The sequence below is a fragment of the Rhipicephalus sanguineus genome, unplaced genomic scaffold (genome assembly GCF_013339695.2).
Source record: "Rhipicephalus sanguineus isolate Rsan-2018 unplaced genomic scaffold, BIME_Rsan_1.4 Seq1108, whole genome shotgun sequence".
NCBI classification, from domain to species: domain Eukaryota; kingdom Metazoa; phylum Arthropoda; class Arachnida; order Ixodida; family Ixodidae; genus Rhipicephalus; species Rhipicephalus sanguineus.
Window position 1 is genome coordinate 33,705 of NW_023614337.1, and position 23,261 is coordinate 56,965.

The following is a 23,261-nucleotide window of genomic DNA, read 5'->3' on the forward strand; positions in this document are numbered from 1 at the left end:
ACGTCACGCGAAGGCAGCGCCACTTTAATGCACGCTACTAACCATAGGCGTGCGCACAGGGGGGGCAGGGGGGGGGGGGCGGCCGCCCCCCCTAATCACCTCAGAGGGGGGCGCAAAATCTGCCCCGTACATTGACCCTTCTAGTCACTTAAGAGGAGGGGGGCGCAAAATCTGCCCCATACATTGACTTAGTAGGGTGGGGGGCCCGCTGCGACGAACCTTTGCCTCCCCCCCCCCCTAATGGGGAACCCTGCGCACGCCTATGCTACTAACGCAGGCCTATATGTACATTATTATGGAGTAATACCTTTTAATATAAAGAAACGAACAATATTTCAATATTAACAAAAAAATCGCCGACCGCGTACAGGAATCAACGATCACGTGGCCGTCTTCATCGGACCATTCATGTTTTTGTCGCCAGAGGCGCCGCATGTCATTTTTCGCGACTTGCAATTAAGAAATAAAAATATAAATCCATCTCTCACAAAAAAAACAGGGTTGGTTTGAGTCAGTGCAACAGACAATCTTTACATCAGTGGAGTCAACTCATTTCATATTCTGGGCAGTTGTCGGTCCCTTTAAAGGAGCACTGACATCAAATTTACGCATGCCAAGATTTTTGCATCCGCGAGTAGTTATCGACCCCCTAGTAACGATTCGCGACCCAAAATGCCACTGAGGGATGAATAACCACCTGTTTTATTGATTTAGATCACCGGTATCTAGCACGATTCAAAACGGCCGGCAAGTCCGCCATTTGTTAGCGCCGGCAGCGCCACCTCCAGACCGCGCCCTAGCTGAGCACTTGTCCACAGAAAGGAGTGACGTGAGGCTCAGCTGCCCAGCCAGCATTTCATCTGCGCAGGGCCGTACCCAGGAATTTTTTTCGGTGGGTGTTTGTGTGCAGAACGCCTAACTTCGACAACTGGTGGTCGCTGTGAAGGCGTGAAAGTAGGGTTGAGGGGGTTCTGACACCCCCCGAAATTTTTTCATGCTTTAACTTTGTGTGTCACCCGACAAGTTAAAGCATGAAAAAATTTCGGGGGGTGTCAGTGTCACCCGAAAAGTTAAAGCATGAAAAAATTACGGGGGGGTGTCAGAACCCCTTCAACCCCCCCTTAGTTACGGCTCCTGGCTAGGCGCACACGTTCAGTCACGCCTTGTCACCAGCATCGCCGTCAGAACTGTCGACTAGTGTTGAAGACGACATTCTGGGACTTGGAATCGCCGGGATTCGCGAATCATTTTCGCTTCGGCGATTTGCAAAACAGCGATTCAAAAATGGACGCCGTTTTAAGCAGCAACGAGGAGGTGCCAAGGGGACGCACGCTTGGGCCATGCTCGCTGGTGTGTCTCAATTAGCTATATTAGAGAATTTTAGCGTGCACGGTATTTCGGTATACGCAAAGGGGTCGAATGCACACCAGCGGAGAAATAGAATACGTTATGTTCCTACAATAACGATTCTATGCTTGCAAAGTCCTTCTTTGCGCCGCCAGATGGCCCCACCTATCCGGCCTCTCACGGTTACGGCTGAGTCTACGGACGAACTAAAATTCACTATTAACGCTACCTGCGTGTTACTTGTTAGCGATGATATTTATCTATACGCTACTCCAATTTGATAGCTTGTCGTCGTGTCGGCGTGTACCTCACGTGTAATGAAACGACACACTCATTCCACTTTTTCCGCGCTTTCAACAACACAATTTCCCGACATGCGGACTGACGGACACACGTCGAATCATGCTCTTTCCTTTCGCCTGTCTTTTCTTGGTGGTTTGCGTCTTGTAATTTCATGAAATCATTCAAAGCGGCGCGACGAAGATCAGGCATGAAGAGTGAGCGTTTCCAGGCGTCGGCGCCACGATAAAAACACTCGAATCGGCGACGTCATCGCTACTAGTGCATCGTCACTCAGCAGAATGGTATGCGCCCATATGCGCCACACCGAAACACGTCACAGTAGTTTCGATCGTTTCGATATCGCAGGATGATGAAAGCCCCTTTGAGCCTTCGTACGTTCTTCGCTCTCGAAATAAAATAACTTCCAGGTGACGGACGTCATTCAAACTTGGTCAAAAATACTTACTCATGCCGAACAGTCAAATGAAGGACACATCTCGAGCTTGAAATTTTTATGTCAGTGTCTGTTTCTTACCGTGAAGTCGTCGCACCGTAGTGGCGAAGGCAGCCTGCAGTAACGAAGTCGTGAAGCATGACTTGGCATGACAGCAAACATCCTGACCGTAATCTACAAGACAATCTAAAGCATTGTTTTGAGTCGCGGAGGATGGGCGCGCCACACCAATAAACGGCTACTCATCGAAAACAGTCAAAATCCAAGGCGAGCCGACGTTTGTTTCAGTTTCGGTTTGCGTTTTGGCCGCAACGTGGTTACACAAACGTTAGTAAAATTGGCGATTATTCTTGCACAAGAAAAAACGTAGGAATACGGCTAACATCACCAGCTGTCGTGCTCTGCAATGACTGCGATGATCCAAGATTATCTTCCATTGATTCTGTTAATTGCTTATCACATGTGTAACGTAGACACGTCGCAGCAAGTAGCGACAGCGAAGTGCCAATGACAAAGTGCAAAAATAATTGAAAGCTCATTGAAAGTTAGATTCTTGCAGCGAAGAACTTTATGTAAGCCCTCGCAAACTATATGCCCACGAGTCGTCGACTGCTGGTGACCAGCTACAGCGTATTTTAACGCCAGCGAGATCTGTCCGCCGAGGAGGAGCGAAAAACGGTCAAGGTCGTACACATTACATACTGTATGTGTTCGTTGTCTTAGTCACCGTAAGATTCGGAGTTACCTACGCTCAACGACAATCTCATCGCCGTGTAGCAGTTACCAAATTCTGGTTGGCATAACGAGAAAAAGAAATTCCGGCAGATCCCACGCATTGTGGGAACCGATTTCATACGAAGCAGGCGGCGCATTTTTTTGCTTGCGCCTAATTACAACGTTTATTAGTAGTTCCAATACAACGAAGGCCTCGGTCCAGGCCCCTTCTTTAGGCTCAGACCTTGAATTCAGCCAATACCTGTCGAACCCGCCTGCTGGGAAGGTGCAATACGTTGACTCGCTAAGGAAACTGCTGTTGATAATCTTAAACACTTTCTTAAATACTTTCATAATCTTAAATTCGCCACAATTCTGCTGTTGATACACAACACACTTCTTGATTAAGCAAAGAACTATCCGGGTGATCAGTGGTCTCTAATATATGCTGGCATAGCAGAATGCATCAAAAGTCTAGGAGGTCAAGCTCTGCTGCCACAAGCTTAGGGGGCATCACAAGGTGTTGAGACTCGCATATAGTGATGAATAGCTGTGCAAAGCTGTAGCATCGGTGGAGAACCTTCTGTTCAGATAGTTGGTGAAACACAGCAGTTGGAAAATGAGCACCAACTGACACACATTCACAGACAAATTATGCTTGTCTTGTCTATCTTATGTGCATGGAGCATGCTTCTGTGGATCAATTGGTGCCTATCTTTTAAAAGCTACGTCGCATCTGTAGTCTAGGGGGTCAAGTGGTCAAGCTCTGCTGCCACAAGCTTAGGGGGCATCACAAGGTGTTGCCCTCTAAATGCCCCCTAACATAGAGTTTCATACGATAACCTAGAGAGAAAAGTGGCGCTGCGATCGTTCAACCACCATGGGAATGATGGGAAGTACAGGCTTCGGATTGAATTTCGTTAGCTAGCGAACTGTACGGATCTTTTTCTATAGTTTCAGTTTTGTTCTTTGCGAGGCGTGGGCAGTGGGGTGCGTTGCAAAGCACTCAAGCAGTGCCTTTGTTGTCCAAACAGGCTGAAGACCGCTAGATTTCTTGCTTTGCTGCCACGTTGCAGCTTTACAGGCTGTATATGACAGTTTTGGCAAAGCGTCGTGCACTCACCGCTGCGCATAGATGTAGCCAGAGTTCTTGATGTAGCGTCCCATACTAGTGCAGGAAATTGCATGGAGTTCCCCTTTTGTGATAAGGGCTACTTGTCAAAACTCGTTCAAGTCGGCTGCAAAACGACGGCGAAGCTAAGCAGACGCAATGTCACACTCCTCTGACTCGACTTCACAACAAAACGAGAGATGCGTTGGGGGCAGGCCACTTGGACAGACGCATCTGGCATCGCAGCAGATGATACGTTAAGTGTTCCTCACTCAATACGGTACTGTTATTTCCATAAATAAATAATGTGTACTTTCGAGGGAAAGACAGGCGCGTTTGTTTTATGTGTTGTAAAGAAAATAATTCATCATACTGTGATGCCAAATCTGGAACAATGAACAATTGCAGAGCAATGCATACCCTGGTGGTTGACCTTGTCCAGGTTTCAGTTCTATTTCACGGTCACGCAAACTTTTTGCAATAAGTTTTGCATACAAAAGAATGAAGTAAGTTTTAATCGGAAATAACTTCATATCGCTTTGCTTTAGACTCGGCAAACAAGCGTCGCGAATCTCAAGAATCTAATCCATACGAAGCAAATCCGAAGCCTGTACTTCCCATCATTCCCATGGTGGTTGAAATGCCGCTCAAGGAGGCCGCGTAGACACTAGCGCCAGATTCCCCTCTAGGTATTATTGCACATTCCCATGGTGGTTGAAATGCCGCTCAAGGAGACCGCGTAGACACTAGCGCCAGATTCCCCTCTAGGTATTATTGTAAGAAACTCCGTGCACCTAAGGTGTCACAAATCTCGTTTCTTAAATCAGCAGAAGTGGCAGACAAGGGCGACATACTAAAGTGCATCAACACTAGGGCGTCCGCAGTATTTGGGAGGTGAGCCAACCGTGTTACACTGGCAGTGTGTGTGTGTGTGCGTGTGTGTGTGTGGGGGGGGGGGTCTAGTCTGCACTTCGTTGCTGACGCCCATGTCTGGATGCTAATAGTACCTTCAAACCCCAGACTCTGGCGCAGTTTGGCACAGTTCACGTCAATTTTATCAGGATGGCACAGTAAATACAATTTGGCGCAGTTGGCACAGGAGTGGAAGCACTGAATTAATGCATGTTACCTAGTACGCGCCATTTCGATAGAAGTTAGTCATACCTTCAGCTCTCATCATAGGTCGGCAAAAAATGTGGAGCTCGTTCAGACTTACTCAAATAATGTATTTTCCGCTTAGGGCTCATTCGGACTCAGACTCGCCAAAATTTTCCTCAACCGGACTCACTCGGACTCAGACTCTCCAAAATAGTACTCAGACGGTCTCACTCAGACTCACGGCTGGATCAGAGTCTGTGAGTCGACTCATGAGTCCGTTAGCATAAAATGAGCTTTTTCTATCATGGAGTCAACGCTTTTTAACACCGATTTCTCACATAATTGGTGCTCTATGATATGCCTTTTGACCTTGTTCCTTCTAGTACGAGTTATCAGTGGTTTCAATCCAGTAAGGGCATTTTTATGAAATACGTGACTCACACGAGATATTTTTGTCAAGAACTTTCCATGAAAGAGCTTGCGGGGGAAGACCATGGCACCCCCCACTCCCTCACCTTAAACACCTCTGATCAATATTTAGGTGGCACATGAATGCTAGTGCGTTGTGTGTGAATAGACTCGAGTATAAACGTAAGCCGATATAAGGCTGACAGTAATGCTGAAGATGAGCAGATAGGACGATAAGTCGGCAATAAAAGGCAGAGCTCATTAAGACTCGCTCAACAAATATATTTTGTGCTTAGGGATCACTCGGACTCACTCGTCAAAGTTTTCCTCCACTGGACTCACTCGGACTCAGACCCATGGCTCGATCTGAGTCTGAGTGAGTCTGAGTAAGTTGACTCATGAGTGAGTTTGCCGACCCATGGCTCTCATATACTGCCAGAGTATAGGCTGAAGACTGGGCGTGGTGGTATAACATAACTGTAGTTTGTATAGCACAACGAATCAACGGGGCACACAAGAAAAGATTCACACACAACAGAGCGCCCTGTTGTGTGTGAATCTTTTCTTGTGGTGGCGGTTACAACTTTATTGAGGACTCCGGTGCAATCATGGCCTGCTGGCCTAGGCCACCCCCGAGGAGCTTCAGAAAGTAGAAATACCATGGCCACTAGCGCTCTCTGTCATTTGATACACAGTTTTCCTGCTCACTGAAGACTTATTCTAAGTGGCACATCCCATACTACTACAGCAGCAACTTATCAATACCATTTGACTTGCCTTTACTTAATTGAAGAAACTTGCTTGAGCATTCAGCTGAGCATGGCAACCACGGAAGCGTAGAATAAAGAGAGTCTGCTTTAGCGAACTGGAAATATTTATTTACAATGAGAAAAAAAGCCTGTGTATCAGAAGTAGCCAAACTGAAGACCCAGCATAGCTGGACTATGTATAATATATATATATGTATATATATATTTATATACTAGAGGTAACTTTATGCAACAAGCATTTCACGCAACATTTCACTCTAGTGAGTCTTGAACACGCACACTTGAGAACCTTCCTCAAGCAACTGCCTACACTTGAGTCAGTTCCATCCCTGAATACCTTAAGCCCCAATTTACACTTCAGGAACCAAGACAAATAAATATTCTTTCTCACAACATCCATCCCAGCTACTTTCGAAACATGTACAGATGAGCCACCCAAAGTTGAAAGGAAATGAAAATAAACGTGGTCCATGCATCCATCGCATCATTTCTTGCTTCCAAACATGCCAGCAATGGTTTGAAGGAAAGACTACGCACAAAATGTAGACAATCCCTAACTACTAGGCGCATGATCTCACAAACTGCTCTTACAAGCTCGCTTTTTTTTCTGATACCACACCAGCATGGTGACAGACATGCTGGAAAACAACATTTAAAAACTTTGGCAACCACAGGGGTCCTCGAAAACTGAGCAGCCCGCACGTCCCAGGAAGGGAACCTGGCACTCTTCTCGACCACCTCACACAGAAAGAGGGAAGCAGCTAATGCTTCGCCCAACACAATTTGCATCTCTTTGCATCCGTTATCAGCTTCGTAGAGACAGCAACAATGCTGTTTATGGAAGCTGCAAGTCATCATTTGTTGCGCTTGGACAGTGCAAACAAAATTCAGCTTGAATAAATACTAGGCGTCAGGCATCCTGCACCAGAAGGAAAAAAATAAGAATTGACAGGTGAAAAGTCAACGCAGCGAGTTACGTGGTAAGACAAACAATGCAACCCATGATGGGTCAAGTACAAAGGACGTCCTAACTGTTATTCACAGGCAGGGTCGGGAGACCTGCGGTGGGACATGATCACTAGCACTGGTGTTGCACATTTAGTCACAATCAGTGTGTGCACCGCCACCATAGCCAGTCTTGCTGTTCATCCTTTGGGCACAATTTACCAGTCTCTCCTTGACAAAAACAACGCATAACGCATTCTGTCACCGTATGAGGCAGGTAACGCACAGGTGGGAAGGACCTATGCATCCGTCGTGACAAAATGCACCACACTTGCGACACACTGCCATGGGCCTCAGACTGCAAGCACAAGCACCGGCTTCGCTGCTGCCGCCACACCTAGTACCGTCTCCACCGTGGCCCCCTCGCCGGCGGCCATTTCCAGATACCATGATAGGAACGAGCGCCACGCCACCGCCCGCCTGCTCGATCGACACACACACTTGTGACGCTATGCCCGTTTGCGAAGCTGCCGATGACGACACCTGCTGCTGAAGGGCCAACAGGTCTCGGCAGCTCAGCGACTTTCGCGCTGCAGTTTTCAGGAGAGCACTCTCGGGCACGGTGACAGGCGCGCTCGATGGGCGAGTGACGACGACCAGTGGCTGTGCGCTGTGGAGGAGCATTGCTGGTTCGGGCGTGGCACTCCGGGAGCTCGGCCTGACCAGAGCCTGGAACACTAGAGGTGGTGAAGGTTCTACCATGTCTAGCTCAAGTGGGACTTCCTCAACTTCAACCACTTCAGCCACAGCTTCTAGGGCAGGCTCCTGCAAAGGATAAAGTGTTATCTTGTTTTTTCCTTCTTTCTTTTTGTGCAGACACACAAAGACCAGTATAATTTGCGTGTAAGACTCCAAAAGCCTATCGGGAAGCTGGGTATTGTATCCTCATGCTTCTGTTCACTTAGATATACAGTAAAAGCTCGTTAACTTGGATTTCACAGGACCAGAAAAAATGTCCAAATTAACCGAATGCCAAATTATCAAAAGTATCAAGGAAACAACAAACATGTGTCTGTTACACGAATGCATTTTCATTTTCTCGATGAATACGTAAATCTAGTACAGTAATACCTCGTTAACTCAAAGCAGTGAAAACCAGAAAAAATTTCGAGATAAGCAAAGTTGCGCAATTTCCATTGAGAAGTCCAGTTCTATCTAAAAATGTTATCACTAATGACCAGTTTCTTAACAGGAGCGCCGAACTCGCTCTTTGTAAAGGTTTTAAAGAAAAATAATGACATACCAGAGCTATCAACCAGCTGTGTTTTTCGGCACTGCCTTCTTATTTAGTGCAGTTAAGACCAACTAAGGCTGGTCTGCCTCTCAGTGACACTTGCACCTAGCAAAGCTATCTCGCGTTGCTTAACACATCGCATGTGGCGATCGTCCGCACCGCTGCACTCAACTTTATTACGCATCAAGCGAAGTATGCTTCTTGTTTCGTCTGATGTCGTCACCCCTTGAGTAGCTGCGTCAACGCTGCCGCGATACCATGCGTGGTGCCATGTTGTTTCGCTTAAGAAAATGGTCAAACCAGCCGATGTTGCAGGTGAGATCTGTGAAGCCCGCTCCTAACTCCAGAGAATCGGCCTTCTCTGTCAATGTTGCGACTGGAAGGGCTTCCTCCCGCACAATGCAACCACATAATCAGCGCCGTTCTGACGTCCAGAAACTGCAAGCCTCGAATCCACTTCTTTGATTAGGGCTACTTCTCTTTGCAGCATCAGTGACTTGCTTTGCTTTGGCGGCGTTACGCTCGCCACATCACACGGCCGACGAAAAAATCCATGCGACGTGCCTTGCGTAAATAAAATACTGTAATCGCATCTATGACGGTAAACAAAATGACGTGTACGAACCGTGCTATTTTGCAGGGCCTGCCTCTGTGCACATCTACATGACACAGGGCTGCTCGACAAAGTTATGCCGCTGAGTTCCGACTTCACATTGGGGAACAGTGTCAGCATTGTCGTAAGCGCGGCAGCCTCACGCAAACTTTGTGAAACGTATGACATTTTACCGCTAATATTTTGTGAAACGGTTCGGCGGCGAAGTTCGTGTTCCACTCCCAGTCAAGATTTCGAGATAACCGAAAGTGGGCACGGAAATACTTCGAGATAAAGGGCAATGAATACTACACTGCACCTATGGAAAATTGTTCGGTACCGCGGAAAATTTCGACTTGGCCGATTTTTCGAGATATGCGAGTTTGATTTAACGAGGTATTACTGAACTTATTTTGCATAAGACCAGTGTAAAAGCCAAAATTTTCGTCACTCGCGACTTCATTCACAATGTGACCGCGGCTCAAGACCGCCATGTATTAAGCTGGAACATGCTCTGAACCCATCCTTTATTAGGTACTGCCACCACCGACACCACCAGGCACACGTGATGGTCATTTTTTTCACCGGAAAAAATGGTCGGCAACTGATCGTCCATCACAATGTACTAAGCGAGTTTTATGCCAGCATGCAGACCAAGACTGAAGCTCTTCATCTTCAACAGCTTCCACCATGTTTGAGTTTTGCGATGTTAAGTGCACAGTGCCGGGAGGCAAGACGAAGCTACTGAGTGCCGCATCTGATGTGGAAAAAACTGTGGTCGCTAAAGATGGCCTATACACCCCGAGTCGAAGCAAAACTGCTGAGCACTGCATCTGCTGCTCAATAAACCTGGCTTGCTAATGCACAATCATGGATGGCTACTACACAGCTCTGAAGGCACGCGGCGAAAACGAAACTGCTGCTTGTGGTAGCTTTGACCCCATCGCTATCGACGCGATAGATAGCACCCACGCAGTTCGCATGCGCCGAGTAAAAGTGAAAACAGAACAAGTCTGCCGCAGCCGGAGAAGCCTTGGTCACCAACAACGCGATTGTGGTAAGATTGTGGATGGTGACCACATCTTCCAGAAGGCCCGCGGCCTTTTCGGTTGCTCACGAACACCTCTTTTTCGCTCCTTTGCGCTGCACATTTGGGGAGCTTCGTGCTTGGCGCGCGCTGAGGATCGTCAGAGTTAAACGGGTTGGGGCCAAATATGGCCGAATTAATGAGTCTGATGCCATTAGACAATACATATGCTTGCCGGGACTGGAGAGCGTGTCCGAATTATCTGATTTTCCTATTTAATTATGGGGGTTAAATTAACGAGCTTTTACTGTACACATAAGAGTCAGCCAAATTCATAAACACACTGTGAAATCAATTGTTTGTCAGATTTCATCATCACAATCACAACCAATTTCATTCCAGGATAGAGGCATCAAGGATTTCCAAATATTACATGTGATATCAATGAGTGATAGATTTCCTATACTTGTCACAGCATCCAAATCGCAATTGGTTGCTCAAAACACTTCCCCTCTTTTGGCATCCATTTCGTCATTCAATGGTCTGCTATTTACCTCTTCAATGTGATACATTATACCTAATGCTCTATCTTCCTCTCCTCGTAAGGTCAACTGTACAATCGCAAAGTTTATTACACACAAAATGAGCTAATTCAAGCATGTGTTAGGTCTATAATTGTTTTTAACTGACTGTGATCAAGAACCTTTTTCAGTAAAGATGGAAATGTAAAACAAGTGACCAAGTTCCTGCTTTCACAGTGGTAACATGCTGCAACAATATGTCTAGGAGGACATTAGGACAAGCCAGCAACTGATCACGAGAGACATGAACTTGCCACAGCAGAATACATGTACCACTACACTGTGGTTCACAAACCACACGAACTCCACGTGAAAAAGAACCATGTGACTAGCGCATTCGCACGTAGCGAACCTGCTGCCCTAAGTAGTGGTTCGAGCAAATGAAATCAGCTGTGGCCGCAACTTACTGGCTCCGTTGCAGTGGCAGGCCTATAAGTTAACGGTGGTTTCTTGGCCTGTGCTCGCTACAACTTGCACCGTCCCGCACGCCAACTGGCTGACGCAGGCCAACAAACCACCACCAACTTATCGGCCTACTATTGCAACAGAGCCGGCAAGTCGTGTGGTTTTTTTTTTGTATTTCGCGGGCTTTTGCAGCTTTCTTTGTGGCAAATAATGCAATGGGGGTTTCTGATGACACTCTCAAACTTTGGAAGTTGCATTTCTTGCCTAAAGTCAATATTTAGCAATTTAAATAATCTTAATTAACAAATTAATTACAAAAAAAAAGTCTGTAGTGCGCAAGGTGGCTGTCAGCAATATGCAACTGATTTCACTCGCCTGCCTCTAATACTGTATTCTTTAATCCTTGGCTAATGATAGCTGGGACACCCGGTATAAACGACATAGTAAAAGACATCTCTGTAAAAATAAAACTGTACACGAATGACCGTGTTCTCCATACGGAGGTTAATGATCAATCGGATCAGGCACTGTTAAGCAATGATTTTCAGCATGTTGTTTCATGGTGTAAGCAGTGGCAGATGTGTATAAACTTTGAAAAGACTGTTTTTATGCGGATAACTCGAAAGAAAGGTCTCTTATTGTTTACGTGTAATTTTAACAACGTGCTTTTGTCTGAGGTGTCGGAATTCAAATATCTTGGGCTATGAATATCAAACAATCTTAGGTGGAATAAACGTATTAGTTACGTTACAGCTAATGCTTACAGGAAATTATTCTTTTTAAGGAGAACGCTAACTCTGGCTACCCTGCTGTAAAAAGATTAGCTTACAAATCCGTTGTCTTAACAGTCTTAGATTATGCTGCTATAATACGGGACCCCTACACAAAAGGTAACATTCTCAAACTAGAAAATGTCCAAAAAAGAGCCATACAATTCATTTACAACGGTTTTCAACGCAGCTCAGTGTCTGAACTACAAGCTCGCGCTAATTTAACCTCCTTATCCGAAAGATACCGTTCATCACGTCTAAAAATTTTATATCAATTAGTTAAGGGGCACTACAGTCGAACCCACTTATAACGATCCCGGATATATCAATCTATCGGTTATAACGACCTTATTTCGGTGCACTTACGATTTTCCTATGCTACCCATTGAAATTGCATCCACATAGAGTGGACATTGTTCAAGGCCTCCTACTTTTACAATGAACACTTCAGACACGGTCACAGTAAAAATATGGTGCATACGAAGTGAAAAAAAGTTAAAGCAGGCTTTCTAAAGCATGAGAAGTGCGCGCTCGCGCGTGCCACGCTCCAGTTTACTCGTGACGAAGATGCCCGAGATCGATGAGCACCGCACACTGATTTTGGACGCTGCGAGCGAGGTCGCTCACTTTCCTGGCATTGCTTCAGTGGCAGAATGGCAGTGACGAATAAAAGAAAAAAGGAAAGAAATAGGAGGCAGCATGAAGCCTTGTGGTCAGCTTTCACACGGAAACCTTTTCTGGCGCCGTTCTCTGCAGCTACGACCGCCTACGATGAACCTAGGCCTTGGAACGCAAGAAGCCATAAAATGCAATAAGCAATGACCGCGATAACTTTTCGGCGCTTAAAAGTTCACCGCGTCGCCGCAACAATCTGCCGCAAAATGTCTTTCATCTTTTTGGTAACGGCAGAGACCGGCCGATCAATGATTACGACTTCCATGCGATTGCGGCGATGCCTTCACGGGTAAGCATCAGAAGAGAGCGAAGGTGATGTGGCGGCCGGCAGTGGATGTGCCATTGACTTATCGCCGACAGCCTTATCACAGTCATCTGTAGCTATCGGCTCAGCTGCACGTGTGGCGTACACTGTTCTGATTGATCAGGTACAAGCAGTCAGTGCTGGGCAGTATCGAAGATACGACAGCCTTATCACAGTCGTCTGTAGCTATCGGCTCAGCTGCACGTGTGGCGTACACTGTTCTGATTGATCAGGTACAAGCAGTCAGTGCTGGGCAGTATCGAAGATACATGTATCTTAGATACTATCTTAGATACTCTTTGGATATCTTGTATCTGTATCGCGATACGTCCCGCAATACGTGTATCAGTATCTGTATTTCCAATACATTGAAGAATGTATCGTGTATCTGAAGATACAAGATACTGCGATCGCACCATCACCGTGCGAAACAATAAATGTTGGCTGAACGCCACTTCTCAAGCTGATACCGCTGCCACTAAGTCACCAGAATAAAATTAAAGGCCATGACATTATCTTTCCACATAATTTTCCAGCGAGGATAGGCGTTGAGCTATGAGCGTACCCCTTGGTGGAGCAGAGTCGTGTGGTGGCGCTCGCGTCGTCTCGAGAGACAAGGGCGCGAATGTACGCCCAGCCGACCTTTCGTTTTATCGCTTTTTTGTTGTAGTTGTGTCTGTGCCAAGACACTTGGCACTTAGCAACTGTCCTGTGCCGCGTACTCCAATGCGCACGACGTCTTTCGCACACATTCTCATGCTGCTGTAGTGTCATTATCGAAGTTTCTCTTGCGTGGTCTTTCGTTACGAAGTCTGAAGAATGCAAGCTTGGGGGATTGCTTTGCGTCTAGTGGCTTTCACACATCGGCGATTTGAAGGATCTTGTGCGCGTAAGATTGACTTACAAGCACAAAGATTAACTTGTATGCAAATAATATTCCAACAGCTACAGCACCACGGGTGCCGATGCTGGATCTAACAGAACAAACATTCACATAAACCGCTATCTCGGCGTCTTTTTCATTTATTCAAAGAGTTTTTAAAATCACAATTTGATTGTTAGCAGAAGTTCTTTCTTAGCTGTCCTTCTTTTCCATCCCATACATTACATACGATTCTATATTGTATTTTTTCTGGTTTGCTTACTGCAATATGCCTTTGACGTACTGCCAAGGTAAGCTCTCTGATTTAGTCTTGCTTTTAACTGCCTGCGTCATTTCTGCTACTGCTTACATACTTATATTCCACTTGAATTTACTGTTATGTAAAAGCGATGTTGAGCGCAAATATATAATAAACCTGGCGCGCCTGGCGTATACAGTAACAAAAATTCTGCTTACTACTAAGTAAAATCGCAAAATCGAGTTTCCGTTATAATCAAATTATTAGGAGTCATTTTATATATGTTAGCAAAAGTATTCAAGAAACACTGTTATACCAAGTGCTCCGTTTTTCTCATGAGCATCCCAACAAGCCGTTTTACGCTATTTTTTTATAGGCACTGAATTTAATTTGCATAGCTATTAGGGGTTACTCGCAGTGGTGGTCCAGTGGTTATGGTGTTTGACTGCTGACCCGAAGGTTGCGGCGGCAGCATTCCGATAGAGGGAAAATGCTAGAGGCCCGTGTGCTTATATTTAGGTTTTAGAACCCCAGGTGGTCAAAATTTTTCGGAGCCCTCCATTACGGCGCCTTTCATAATCATATCGTGGCTTTGGGACGTCAAACGCAAGAATTATTATTAGCTCTTTGGGGTGCTGCCTGTATCGTGTTTCTATGCTTAATCGCTGTGCTTGACAGGCAACCGCTTTTCTATTTCACTTAGATATATTTGTTTTCCTTATTTAGGCTTCCCTAAATTCTATTACTGTTACTAATCACCAAGTAATCGGAGCTATAAGTGGCATTAGTCTGAATAGCGGCAGTGTCCTGTGGCGCTTTGTGTCACTGTACAATACGTGTGAATTGTTTCTGGGCGGTACATGTTCTTAGTGACGTACACCTGTTACGGTTTTGCGAAAACCGTAATACGTTGTGGTGTCGTCGCTCAAACACCACCGCGGGTTCGAGCACTGGGAGCTTCATGCAGGCTGCCGCGTCCTCGTTCGTCCCGCGCCCGTGTACCATTCGAACTGCTGCGCGCGAGAACTCGGCCCATCACCGCGAAGGGACGGCGAGCCGTCGCGCGCAGCGAGGGAGACCCTAGGCAACACTCCCCAAATCAGTGATTTATTACGGGGGATTTTAATACAAGAGATCAATAATTCGCTGCAGCCAATCGTACGTAACATAATTACACAGCTAGGACACCAATTGGCTAATACAAGTTACCAAATGTGGCCGCGAATGGCACACCTATAAAACAAGCAAACACAGAACCAGGTTTGGAGAGCCGACCTACCCTTCGGCCAGCGCTCCCGCGATCGCGCACCCCAGAGCGGAAGGAACAGAACAGACAAAGTAACACTTGAAAGAAACATACAGTGCACGATCGCGAGGCGCTGCCTCGGGACTTCGAGACCGCGGAGGGTAGCGCGCGCCCGCTGAGGCCGGAGCCCCGACAAAACGACGTAACCGCCGGCCGGCGGCGAAGAACAAAGAACAAAGGATCGCCGCCGGCCGGAGCGGCCAAAACGCGTACGCACCCTTCGAGGTCCCCAAGTGGTCTCTCCCGAACCTGGTCGCGCGCCCGCCGCTTCTAGGCGAGCGCGAGCCAGGTCCAAATCCCGCCAAAATTGGGCCAATCGGCCACCGTGTTTAACCTTCGAGGGCGGGGTGGCAGCAAAGTGACGGCAATTTATGACCAGCTGCCACCCGTCCGGTCGAAAGGAGAGGGACACGAGAACTCTCCAAGGGAAGATGGCGTCGAGCCACTGGCGCGGACGCCTGAATTCCCACAACGTTTACGGGCAAGGTAGAACTCCACAGTGGTATTTGCACTATCGTACAAAGGCTTCTTATTGAAGTTCTTATGATTACATGGCAACCCGCTAGCTGGTTGGCAAGCAGAGCAGCGACTCCCATCCCAGCCAATAAGTTGTTTCGGAATGGAACAAATATACCTTGAGCAAGAAGTACAAAACTTTTGAGATACTAACACACATTCATTCAAATGAGACAAAATTGTTCACAGTTAATACATTTTCAAGCTAACATTTTCGTGCATAGACATTTAGTGCTACATTATATAGATATATAGTAACAAATTTGCGAACGCATCGAAGTATCTTAATATACAGTTGGAATGTATCGTATCGGATACAATCAGTGTTGTAGTATCTTGTATCTGTATCTCAAATACTTCTAGACTGAGTATCTTGTATCGTATCACGATACAATTTCAAAGTATCTTTGCCTAGCCCTGCAAGCACTACAAACGCGCGATGATGCTGTTCGCAAGTTCGCCGACGCCGCGCCGCTTCGTAGAAACGAAAGTTCGCCGAAGTGCGCGTCGCTTCGTAGAAACGAAAGTAGCTCGCTGGTTTTGAGCTACTGTTAGGCACGGGCACCGAGAAACGTCGATGCACTTACAGCAAGCGTATACCGCACCCGTACACGGTCCAAGTGAAGTGGGCACAAAGAGCGCACAACTGTGCGTAATACAGCAAGCGACCCGGCAGTGATGGCGTGAGCCAAGTAGGCGACGCGCCGCACGCAACTAGCCAGGGATGATCGGCTCCACATGACGGTACTGCGGTTTAGTGAAATGGTGTCGGTTCACTGCAAAGGTGGTTTAATATGCTCGTGCACACAGCGGGCATCGCTTCACAACGCGAAAAGGCCTAACTTCTCACCTGAGGGGTTGTTAGCACTTTTCAATAAAAATTCGCAGAAAAAAAAAAAGCGGCTTCGTCACTAAGTGCATGCTTATGAGGGTGAGTCCATTTACAACAAACTACTGATATAACAACCAATTTTCGTGGCACTTTCGAGGTCGTTATAAATGGGTTCGACTATACAACGTCGACGTTAGTGAATGGATTTCACCCCCTTATCCGAAAGAAACCGTTCATCACGTCTAAAATTTTTATATCAATTAGTTAAGGGGCACTATAACGTCGACGTTAGCGAATGGATTTCATTTTCTTCCGGTTATTCAACGAGCCAAAGGCATGAACTAACAATAACACTTTTTTGTTCTCACAATGACTCTTTCAAGTATTCTTTCTTTTCCATAAAGAGTCAGAGACTGGAATAACCTTAGCAGCTTCACTGTTCAAGCAGATTCCTTGTCAGCATTTTAATCCCTTCTTGATGGCTGAAACGTATTTGGGTTTTTTTCCGCAGTAACTGTTTGTACGATATCTGCATTGCCTCTTCCTCTGTTTCATTTGCACATTTGATCAATGCTTTAATAACAACCTGCATATGTTGTTTCTTTAGCATTTTTTTACTGTAACATCTGCATGTACATATATATTGAGAGCCATTATGTTGTATTTTCTTTCATGCACAGTATCCCACCCTGCTAAAAGCCTGGTAGAGGTTGCAGTACCAATAAATGAAAATTTTAAAAATTAAGTTAAAAAACTGCTAGTGTAAAACACAAACCTAAAACAGAACGTCCTTGATTTCATCACAATTCACAGTGCACACTCATAGCATAAAACTACCTCTGCACATGCCAAACAGATCAGTGCACGAGAGAAGTGCATGCTCACCTCTTGTGCCATAACCTCCAGAGCCACCTGGTCAGGGACGTTGTTGTGCTCTACCATGTTGTTCAGGAGAGCGTGATCGTCTCGCCTTTCCTCCCGCAACAGCAGCATATTGTTGGCTGCCATCAGGTCCCTGTCCATTGGTTCGTCTTCTTCCGTGGTCACAACCACAGTACTGTGATCCACTGGTGAGGACAGGAAGACCACTTCTTCCTCGGCACCCACCACTGGTGGTACCTCAGTCGTCAGGATGACCTCGGTTGTTGCCTCGGGTGCCTGTGTTATGGGGCCGAGCGGCTGGGACACGACCTCGTGCGAAGCATCTTCAACTTCCACCTCGGTTTCGACCATGGTGTCCTCTTCTACCGCGGCTTCCTCGACAAGGTTGGCACAACCTTCAGATGCTGGAGCTGGAGATGCCTCCTCAGACTTGTCATCATACACCCTAAGCAAGAGCTGCTCTGCTGAAAGTGGTTCGCCACCTTCATCCTCACAAGGTACAGTACATTCACCAGCCGCTGCAATAACGCACTCTGGTGCCTCCAGTGGCTGTGCCAATGTGCTTGAAACAATATCTGGGACAGCAAGTTGCTCCTCTCTGCAAGGCTGCAATACATACAAGACCTATGCTTGAAACTGCAACTGCGGACTGATGCTAAAGTTGCAGGTGTAAGTTGTAAGTGTACGTGATGTACAAAGAAAATATGCTCAGTACAGTGATGTGATTGGCTGAAGCCATTTTGGAGCAGGTTTTCGGAGCAGTCAAAAGCTCATTTCGGAGCAGCAAAAAAGGCTTTTGGAGTGGCCAAAAGTGCATTTTAGAGCAGGGAAAAAGGCTTTTGGAGCAGCCAAAAGCATATTTTAGAGCTAGCGAAACTTTGGTTTGGGCGAGCTGGTTCATCGTCGGACTTGTTTGGGGCAGCGCTAAAGAACACACGGACAAAGACACATAGTAGACGCCACGGGCGCTGTGGCGTCTACTATGTGTCTTTGTCCGTGTGTTCTTTAGCGCTGCCCCAAACAAGTCCGACATATTTTAGAGCAGGGAGAAAGGCCCTTGGCTCATTGCAGTGGAAAAATTGAATTTGTGATGACTAAAACAGCTCAATAAAGCAGAACTAAGCAGCATTCCATAACATTCCATGCACGTACAGCTCGGACTACATATAGCATAACTGTTTATAGTGCAGCACCGGCTATAATGCAGTCTTTACTTACTCCCATTTATCATCCCATAGAACTTAGTGTATACGCATGCCACTTACTGCACAGCCCCCGAGATAATGCGGCTCAGATAAGCGAGGCAACAACCGCGCTTCTCAACAGAGGTACACCTGCCAAGGAGAGTGACGAAGGCATTATGAAGGAGGAGGGGACGTGGAGTGAACTAACGAGGAGCAGAGCGGGGGAAGCAAAAAAAAGAATGCGTCTCGGGCACGCAGTGTGAAGAAGGGTCATCTACAGACACAACTAATTAACGCAAATAAACAACAGACAAGGTGAAGACAACCGACAGGATGCGGCGCGAAGGGTTGGCTAGGCGCTGGAGAAGCCTTTGCTGCAGGCGCACACTCGGCACCAAACGGGCACCCACATCAAGTGCACGGTACCGCTTTTTGGCTTTTTGTCCAAAAATAGCTACGTCGTCGTAGAGTGCAGATATCACGCACGCTACCTCAGTTCCACCATAAGTGTTCCACAAATGTAAAGGCTTTGTGATGCGGTCTTTCACTTTTGTCACCAGCAGGCGGACTTATGCATGATAGTTGTCATGGCTCTTCTCACGACCGCGAACCCAAACTTGGTTTTATGCGTGCTGCCCTTGGCTGGGCTAGTAAGTGCAATCTCTTTTTGCACCCGATATCACGTTGTTCTTCCTGGGGCAGCATGCCAAGTTGCAAACCAAGAGGCTAGGCCTAACGTGCGCTAACCATGTAACCGCCATCGGTAGCGGCTGCAGATTTGCGGTTTGGTGTCCAGTCAACGAAAAGCTTTGCAGTGGTTACATTCTGAAAGGGGTGGATGTATGGAAACAACTTTTGTAGCGTTAGCTACATTGGCCGAGCCGGAGTGGTTTCGCGTGCGCGTACAAGAGCCGTGCTGTGCATGCGCGAGGAGCAGTGATGTCACACAGCTGGCGCTCCAGAGCTGCCGCCGCCACACGTCGCTGGTCTGAGCATGCACATTTGAGCGCACTCGGCGTCCCTTCTTCACGAACAGACACAGATGCAGTGTAGTCTGGGTAACGTCGGCGCGGAATGCAGCCTTGAAATGCCAAAAAACACAAAAAACTTGATTTCTGAAAAAGTGCACTATCACGAAGTTCGAACATTTAATAATCTCCCTGCGAACTCTGAAAGCTGAATTCAATCGAGAAATATAAAAAAACGGCGTTATAGATGCGTAGGTGGATGCGAAATGACCGAAAATCGGCTAAATATGTTAGAAGTTCGCGCGCTCGTAGTTTGTGAACGTGGCGACCGGGCCCCGCCATCTTGGAGTTATTTTGAAGATGCTTCCTTTGTGCGTCTTTTGCCTCTTTTCAAAATGGCGCCGGTGCAGAGAGTGACACTACCACTCCTTTTTCCAAAGGTCGCTTGCGCACACGTGATTGGTCAAAGAGCGCGCTCCCTCGTGCGCTTGCCTCCTATTGGCCCGCCGTGTTTGTTTTGCTTTTTTCTTTCTGTTCGCATAGCTGCGGCCGCCTGCTTGCACGTTTCTAGGCCTGCTCGATCCGTGTCGGCTGCTCCGCGACATTCTTCAGAGTCACAACCACGTTTGACCTGGTGTGGTTACTGAGCTGCTCCAATGTCCGAAGACATTCCTCTGAAGAAGACTACATGCCGCGCATTCGGCAAGAAACGTCAGCGACCGTGGAATGCATGACAAAATTCAGTGAGGCATGTTTTGAAATCGCCGCTTGCCGGGTTGAACACGGAGCCGCATCCTAGCACATGCAGCGTGGACGCCTCGAGTGCCAGCATAGAACGCATCATACTCGCGGAATTGCCAGTTGACGCATCGAATACGGAGCCACAACCTACTGCATTGAGCGTGTACACCTCGTCGACCCATGCCTTGAGTGCTGGCGCGGAAAGCATCAGGGGATCATCGGTCAGCTGTTCGAGTACAAAAACGACACTTGGCACGTCCAGCGTGGATACTTCGTCGGCCCATGTCTCGAGTGCTATCATGGAATGCGTCGATACCATTTTCTTATCGGCTGAAGAAAATAGCCAGCGCACAACAAGCGCTGCCAACGTGAAAAAGCACTTGGCGTCAAAGTCGGCAACGAAATGAAAATTTGAACTCCTCGGCGTCAACATGGAACAGGAGAACCCCAGTGACAGTGGAATGGAATTCTTGATCGTGGATTCGAGCGTGTTTAATCATTTTCTAGGAATGATGACTTGCCCTGACTGCCGCGACAAACTGGCAACAGTGTCTTAAGGACCCAAGAAAAGAGTATGGGCTTTGCGTGAAGCTCGTGATGACGTGCTCAACATGCGGCAAGCAAAAAGAACAATTTTCTTCGCTGAGTGTGACTGGAGACGCATTAAGAACTCCATTCGAAATCAACGTCCGTGTGATGAAGGCCATCCAAGGTATTGGAAAGGGAGCAACAGCCCTTTCGGACCTTTTCGCAACAATGAACATTTCAAGCCGTGGCTTGCATCACAAGACCTATCAGGGCCATATGGACATGATGGTGCAAGCATGCAATGATACGGCAACAGAATGTGAGGCTGCAAGCGTAGTGCAGATTAAGAAGTTATGCGAGGACTTTGGCAACCCGCCAGGAAACATTGACGTGATTTTCGACGGAACCTGGCTGACACGCGGCCACAGTTCGCATGTCGCTGCTGGCTGCATCATCGAGATGTACACCGGGCTTGTGGTGGACCACGTAGTGCTCTTGAACTTTTGCTTAGGCTGTTCACGCGGTCCTAAACCCAGTGAGCAGGGGTATGCAGCTTGCACTATGCACTAGATTGCCAAATAAACAGACTGTAATGCAGGGCAAATGAAAGTGCAAGCTGCACTGTGTATGTTTCAGCGATCCCTTCAGAAGCACAGGCTGCAATATACAACAATGCTGTCAGATGGGGACAGCAGAACTTTTCACACTCTGACAGAAGAATCTGTGTACTGATTTGTGAAAGTGGAAAAGAAGGGCGGCATAAATCATGTCCACAAGCGCATCGGGCAGCCTTGCACACGCTTGTTGACAAAAAGAAAGCCCAAGGCCAGCCACTTGGTGGAAAAGGGCGTCTCACACAGGACAAGATAAAAAAAATAACCAACTATACTATGGTTATGCCCTCCGAAGCCACAAGAATGATGTGCCAGGCATGAAGAGGGCAGTTGAGGCTACACTGTGGCAGATGTCCTCAACTGATGATGCCCCAAAGCATGACCTTTGCCCCGAAGGGGCATAGTCTTGGTGTAGCTACATTCGTGCTGTGGCAAAAGGAGAGAAACTTCCACTGCACAAGAATAGCCTGCCTGATTTTGTCTGCGACGCACTAGAGCCAGTCTTCAAGTGGCTAAGTGAAAAAGCCCTCTTGGACCGGTGCAGTGATGGCAGGACCCAAAATGCCAGTGATAGCTTGCACTCTGTCATCTGGGATCAGGCACCCAAGAACAAGCATGCCTCACTGCACAGTGTTCAGAGGGCGGTTGCTGAAGCTATCAGCAGATTCAATCAAGGGATTGCAAAGACAAGCACTGCAGTTGCTGAGAAGCTGGGCTATTCTCCAGGAAGCTGTCTGGTACGTCGATGCACTGAAAAGGACCGCCGAAGGCTTTACATGGGCAACAAAGACCATGCAGACAGAAATGCCATGAAAAACAAGCTCATGAAGAGGCACAAGTCAACAAAGGATACTGCCTACAGTCCCAACCAGCTGTAAAGTGTGCCTTCAAGCCCATGTGACTGCGAGAATTCAAAGAATGTTTTTTTTTCCCCCTGTTTTGTGTGTGTGTGACCTTGAACTTGGTGCAAATTGTGAAAGTGCAGGTCATAAAGGCATAAGGCATGTCATTTCCATGTACAGTGTACACCTACAAGCTCAAAAATAAATGTGAAGCGATGAGTAGCGCATTTCTCACACTATTTTTGAAGACTATGCATGATGATGTGGCAAATTTTTCATGGTTCCTCTTTTATTTTTGTAACATATATGGCATCACATTGTTCCTGAAGGGCCAAGATACATAGTGATGCTATTTATACAAATATAGTGCAATACCACCTAAATTTATGGGAAACTAAAACTTCATATGCATTTTTCTCAGTTTCATGTTTTTAGACATAACACTTAGCCTTACGGGGCATTTTGATATGTTCTTCTTGACTCACAATAACAAGTTAGATACCAATGTGTTCATACTGAATAGATCTGGCCGATGATGCTATTTATTTTCTTCTATACCTTGATCACCAAATTGTAATTTATGATGACTGTAAACAATATATGGCAAAACTTTTTCACTGTTTGTATCCATTTATTTCACATTTGAAGTTTGTTGCAAACAATGAAATTAGCATCATCGGCTAGACCAGCTCTCTGGCAATCTGGATACATACTTTGTTTTTGTGTTTGACATAGTGAAATTGCCAAGAAGCCCCGTAAGAAATGTGCAAATTGTGTATTATATAAATATAACATTTTCTGTTCTAATGCAGCTATCGAAAATCTACTTAAATATTTGGAATCTGCAGAAAAACTGAATAAGTGTATTAAGTTTCATTCAATTCAGACAATTAATAAAAAAAATTTTTCAGGACCCACATCTCCCCTTAAGTCGTACTGACGCGTTTGCC

General features: G+C 46.6%; 1 protein-coding gene across 6 annotated transcripts in view; it reads right to left on the minus strand.

The window, feature by feature from the left end:
• Positions 1-6,270: 6,270 nt before the first annotated feature.
• LOC119376164 (putative Polycomb group protein ASXL2) overlaps positions 6,271-23,261 on the minus strand; it is a 58,728-nt gene continuing 41,737 nt past the window's right edge. For all 6 annotated transcript variants that reach the window (XM_037646085.2, XM_037646084.2, XM_037646089.2 and 3 more), the window contains 2 exons: positions 17,438-18,040; positions 6,271-7,954 (listed from right to left, as the gene is read on the minus strand). In XM_037646085.2, coding sequence (XP_037502013.1) covers positions 7,391-7,954; positions 17,438-18,040 — 1,167 coding nt within the window. In that variant the 3' untranslated portion in view covers positions 6,271-7,390. The remainder of the gene's footprint in view (positions 7,955-17,437; positions 18,041-23,261) is intronic.